Raw genomic sequence first — 6,000 nt, forward strand, 5'->3', positions numbered from 1 at the left:
CAAGACCAACACCTCATAACTTGTTATTTCTCAGCCCCACCTCCATGAACCAGGTTTATTGAAGGTTAAATAAAAGTTTATTATGTCGAAGCCTATAAAGGATTTAATTGTTTTAGTTTGTTCTCAACTAATAAATGCAAAGGACTCAAGAACAGTGAAGCAAAATAACATTAGGTAAAAGACAAATGTTTACCTGGAAAACTGGGAAGAGTCGTGATAATCTGACGCCCCTCTGAACCGTAGATCATTTGCCTCGGGATACACAAGAAAAAGATTTGTGGTTATGCATATCCCGGGGCAAATGATCTACGGTTCTGTGATGGGGCCATATGTCAGTGAGGTGTCAGAAAATCATTATTCAACTGGGAAATATGTTTGATGCAACCATAAGAAGCAAGCATTAGCCTTTGTATGCCAGCAAATTAGGCATCACCTGCCTTTACTACTCAGAGTGATCCAAGTTTGTAAAGGAAATACAAAAACAATAAGGAACTATTAGCATTAGAAGATAATTTTTTTGCAGGAATAGGTAAAAGGAATATTTAGAAGCACAAAAAAATTGCAAAACCAGTTTACTCACAGTGATCAGATAATCAGAGCTAGTAAAAAGCTGGACATAACATACTGCTAGATGAATTACACAAACTAATGAAAACGCAAGAACAATAATAGCACACAAGTAAATGGTAAAAAACTAATATATATATTTTTTTAATTGGTAACAAGTATGTGTGTACATATAAAGAGGGGCAGAGATCAATGATGCAAATGTACAAGGACAGTCAGAAAAGACCTCACAGGGACATCAGAAGATGTGTGTGATAGAACTAATCATTGATCCTCATAAATCCATTCATAGCTGTTCACGTTAGAAAGCGTTTAGGCTGGAACCAGAAAAACAGCTCCAGATCCAAGAGAAATACGAGAAGTTTCCAAAGTAAATTACTTCCTCCGCATGTATATGTTTTTTACAACTCTAGGTTTGGATGGTTACCAATATTACACACTGAAACCTTATAAGGAAGCATCGTAAATGTACTAGCTAGATGATCATATGAACAAGACAACATCTAAAAAGATAAAGAAATTATAACATCTACATCACTAAAATAAATACTGCCCATCTGACACAAAGGCATTAAATGAACACGGCACAATGCAATGCTCAGTTCCAAGATAAGCTCTCGTGGAATTTAAAAAATAAAAATAAAAAACTATTTAAAAAAACTACTACACCATACCAAGGAGTAAGCATTGTTGGAATGAGAAGAGAAAGGTGACTGAGCCTTACTTTAACTCAAATTAGTGCCAGCTACAAACAAATGGCTATCATAAAGACAGTTGGTTTTCCTCATTCTGCATATCGCATTTGTTGATAATGACCATGTATCTTTCTGAATAGGGGTAGAAGGCCAATCAAAGCTATCTGAAGCTGTTCTGAGCTATTCACACGGATACTGATTTGTCCAGCCCCTCTATTGTTCAAATTAGCTCGAGCAATCATATTTGTAGTCCGTCCTATAGGGATCTGAGACTGTACATTGCATCCAATCGCTAGATCCCCATGCCAATCCATGATAGAGAGTCCGAGAGTCGATAGAGTTCGACCAAGAGGAAAATCCTTATCTCTCAATGTGGCCTCCAAACTACCACCATATGCAACGTCTCCACGACCGGTCATAGCACCGCCTGTCAAAACCAAACGGAACCTTTTGTTAACTGTCAGTTGGTCTTCAAGTTTCAGTCCAGCTGTAAAGGCATCACCCAGAAGAGTAACCGAAAGACCCGCGGCTGTCTTATTGTGTCTGAAATTACTAAATCGTGTCTCACTGCGTAAAGTATATGACATGTCCTTCCCAACAGTCTGCATGTCAAAACCTAACGAAGTTGCTTTCCCTTCCCCATGCTTTATCGAACTGGCTAATTCCATCTGGAGATTCGACTCTTTCTTGTCCTTTGTAACCTGACCAGAGAAAGACACGGGGATTTTTTCTTTAACGACGAATGATCGTTCAACATTTATACCTTCATAACCAACATCGTGATCCCATCCATGAGTTTCAAGAACCGGTCTCACGAGCCATTGATTGGCTGAATCCAGGAATCTGTATCGATGTGTTGGATTGTCGGAATCGAAAGAAGTAGGCAAGGTAAAATCAGGCATAGGAACTGGGACAGATGCTGCACCACTACTTTCTTCTTCTATGCTCTCATCTATGTCATTTGGCATATCCTTAGCCGAAGCTGCCATTTTCTTCAGTAGTTTCCTGCGTTTTCTCTCCTCCTTGAGTTGCTTTTTCATATAAAGTTTTTCCCTATATTCTAGTTCATCAAAATAGGCATTCTTCTGAGTTTTACTCAACTTCTCAAGTTGGTCCTTCGTCAAACGTTTAAATGGTGGCAATTCATCATAATCTGACTCTGTATCTGAATCCGATGATTCATCTAAGTCCTCATCAAAATCATCCTCATTGCTGAACTGGTCCTCCGGTAGTTTCAGTTGGGATCTTGGTTGCAGAAGTGAAGACAGAAGGAATGGTAAAGGAGGTACTCTTGGACGAGTCGCAAAAGGTTTTCCAGTTGGACTGTCTTGTAACTTGAGAAGTGTGTTTGCTTCGGCGAGAATCTTTGATGCAAAGGAGAGCAACAACAAATGAGGTTTCCAAACCTGGCCATTTGGCAAGACTCTCTGTCCAGCTCTGTTCGTTCTACATGCAGAGTGATTCTCCACTAATGCTACGGGATTCATGAGCCGCATATCCCCGGCGACCTGACGAATTGCTTGCTGGACAACATGAGAGCGCTGAGTGACAAACATCTCGTAACTCGAAGCAACCCCATTCGGACCATCAGGTGGAGCAGATGCAGCATGCGTCAAAACTACAATTGCATTAAACCAAATAGACGGTCCGAATATTTCAGTGATTGTACGCAACAACGGCATATCGCCGAAATCCCTGCTTTGCATATCCAACCTATCGAGATACAAAACAATATCAGGAGGGGTCTTCTTTATAAACCGCTTAACAGAATGGAGGATCTTCTCATTCTTCGGTTGGTCTGACCAGCATGGTAGAAGGCCAGGTGTATCAATCACCCGTATCTTGATTCCTTGAACAGTTCCCACCACATCTTGAACCTTCTTTGTGCCCATCTGAAATGCATCCGTGCTGAATTTGACTTCATCAAATATTGAGTTAATAGTTGCACTTTTACCGACGCCTGTCTTTCCAAGAACCATAATTGTGCAAGAGAAATCTAAGGGTTCTTGTCCAGCCGCCTCAAGCTGCTCTGCCATGGCACTTGCTCTGTCAAAGCTGAAGGCACCAATACGACCCGTGTTCCTTCCTCGCAGCTGTTCGGCTAGTCCAAGCCTGTACAGAACCTGAGCTACAACAACATTATGGGGAGTTTGCCCAAGCCTACGAGCAAGGCGCAAGAATTTCACCCGAATCATCTGGAGCTTTTCACGGGTTTCGTCATTCTCCTCAGTCTCACCATTCACAGGGTCTTCCGTGAGATGGACTTGTCGCTGGGGTGAGGCACTGTTCACCCGAGATTGTTGCAGCACACGAGGAGTAGGTTCCAACAATGGAGCGGCACCCCCAAGGCCCGCAGGAGGAGGAGGAGCTGGTTGAACAGGGTCCACAACACGCTGAATTTCTGGCTCTCTAGCAGAATTTGAGTCAACCATATCTTTAGTTGAAACCGAGCCTTGTTTCTCTTGCTCATTTTGTGTTTCTTGCTCTTTGGGGTCCGAACCATTTTCAATATTCTCATTGGTTTGCTGAGATTGGGAATTCTGAAAATCTTTTGCTTCTGATTCATCTCCATTAACCTTAACCCTCTCCTCTATGTCAATTGCAGAACGCTCTAAACTTGGTGAGTTTTTCATTTCTAAAGCTTCTGTCCGTTCATCAATAGAGGCACCCAGGTTATCCGTAACAGTAACAGCTCGGGTTTCTGGCAAACCCATCTCTTCCTTGATTAAAGTATCCACATTAACTATATCATCTTTCATTTCCAGACCATTATCATCTTGACATTGAAACTGTTCACGAGATTCATTTCCATGTGAAAGGCCAATCTCAAGAGATTTTTCATGAACAAAAGGCTTCTCCTCCAATTTCACTATATCCCCATTTTCAGATTTCTCATCAATAATAAAACTGCAACTCCCATTTGACCTTGGATCAGCATCAGAGAAAGGCTTTGTTTCTCCATACACAATCGCGGTAGAAATGTCCTTCACATATCCTTCATCGTTACCAACCACACTATTATTTGATTCCTCCGATACGACGTCATGCACATTATTGTCCTCATCGACTGCTACATCTGCAGCCCTAACCTCATCAACAGGATCCGAAGCTACCAAAGCTTCTGTATTTTCAGCAACAACTTCATTTGCAACATTAACCTCATCAACAAGCCCTGCAGCAACCAAAGTTTCGTTAATATCTGCAGCCCTAACCTTGTCATTGGGCTCTGAAACTACCAAAGCTTCTGAATTTTCAACAACTTCATTTGCAACTTTAAACTCATCAATAAGCTCTGCAGCAACCAAAGCTTCGATGATATCTTCAACAACAATGTGACCTTCACTTGGCAGGTCAATTTCAATAGCTTCTTCGAAATTCTCCTCCTCGTGAACTTCATTATTGCTTCCATTAACTTCCAACGAATCAAAATTTTCCGTATTTTCTACATTGGTAGCTCCATTAACAACAGTTTCTTCCGCCTCAAGTTCTTGCCGAAGTTCTTGCACATGTATGACTTCCGGATTGGCATCCATCATCGCCTCCTCGAAAACATCATCCCCTTCAGAATCCTTGGATTCATGAAACACATGAACAGCTTTATCAGTTAATTTCAACTGTGAAATCCCACCATCCGCCGTCTTCGTTTCTTCTTCAGAAAGAGGTTTATGTACTTTTTCGACACTATTTTCCATCACTACCGTTCACAAATTTTCGCCTCAAAAGCGTATAATCACCTAAATCAGAAAACCCTCAAAACTACAGATTCAAATGTTTAAAAAAAAAAAAAACAAACAACAACAACGTATAAATAACAGATAATTACACAAAATACGCAGAAAATTTATACAAAACATTCATAATCAACAAAACAAATCGAAATAAAACTGGTTTTTCTCCATTCAACAACAAAAAATTATATTACAGATCTGGAACATTTTCATTCTGGTTCTTTTTAGGGTTTTTAAGGATGATCATTTAAGGATTTTTTTTTTTTTTTGCAGGAATTAAAAGTAGAGTTATATTAAGAGCAGAAATAAATAATAGAAAATAAGAAAAGCTAACCTGGTGTGATGAAAAGGGGAGCTTTATTGAGATTTGAGAGCAAAGAGAATCCCAGTCGAACAAGGATTTTAATTTCTGGTTTGTTACACTCTACGTGTGTGAAGGTTAAATATAGATGAGCTTTGGATAAAAATTAAATCGGACGGTTGAGAATAATTTAACTTTAGATCAAGTGTCGAATATTATCATCAATTTCATCGTGAAAAAATGATGATCTTCTTTGGAGATCCTAATAAATAAAGGTACTTCACTTTATATCCTAGTTGTTTTTTTCTATTTAACTCTTTGCTTCTGGTAAGGGACTGGATACATCAAGATAATTATTTAGGTGGACAACTTAAAGTTTAGGTAATTATCACATACCTGTCCAGACTTTGAATATTTGAGATAACCCATGGTGAACGAGACCACTCGTCCGAGTTGTCTCGTCATCGTCTATCAACGAGACAAGTTGATAAGTCATCTCAAAGACATTAATTTTAAAGTGTTTTTTAAAATCTCTCATCCAAGACAATTCAAATAAATCTGATATCTCATCCAAAATGACTCAGCGTCGTTTATGGACAAAATGAGACATCAAAACAAGTTTTAAAATCATGAGATAACCCATGTTTTCAAGAAGGTGACATTCCTCTCTATCGATAGATTAAGAGAAAGAGTCATGCTGAAATAATAT

At 39.5% G+C, this 6,000-nt stretch overlaps 1 protein-coding gene across 2 annotated transcripts; it reads right to left on the bottom strand.

The window, feature by feature from the left end:
* Positions 1–1,021: 1,021 nt before the first annotated feature.
* On the bottom strand, positions 1,022–5,517 carry TOC120 (translocon outer complex protein 120). Of its 2 annotated transcripts, none has more exons than XM_086436142.1 (2): positions 5,325–5,517; positions 1,022–4,996 (listed from the first exon to the last, which is right to left on the bottom strand). In XM_086436142.1, exon 2 carries the CDS (start codon positions 4,952–4,954, stop codon positions 1,352–1,354), a length of 3,603 nt encoding a protein of 1,200 aa, XP_086292268.1. In that variant the 5' UTR covers positions 4,955–4,996; positions 5,325–5,517; the 3' UTR covers positions 1,022–1,351. The 2 variants fall into 2 exon arrangements, with proteins under 2 accessions (XP_086292268.1, XP_086292267.1); XM_086436141.1 differs by having other exon boundaries at positions 1,022–5,018.
* Between the last annotated feature and the right edge of the window lie 483 nt (positions 5,518–6,000).

The sequence above is a fragment of the Akebia trifoliata genome, chromosome 3 (genome assembly GCF_017979445.1).
Source record: "Akebia trifoliata isolate Shusen 1 chromosome 3, ASM1797944v1, whole genome shotgun sequence".
Classification (NCBI taxonomy): Eukaryota; Viridiplantae; Streptophyta; class Magnoliopsida; order Ranunculales; family Lardizabalaceae; genus Akebia; species Akebia trifoliata.

Bases quoted from the DNA above. Each gene is read 5' to 3' on its own strand.
- TOC120 (XM_086436142.1), bottom strand. From the start codon at position 4,954: ATGGAAAATAGTGTCGAAAAAGTACATAAACCTCTTTCTGAAGAAGAA.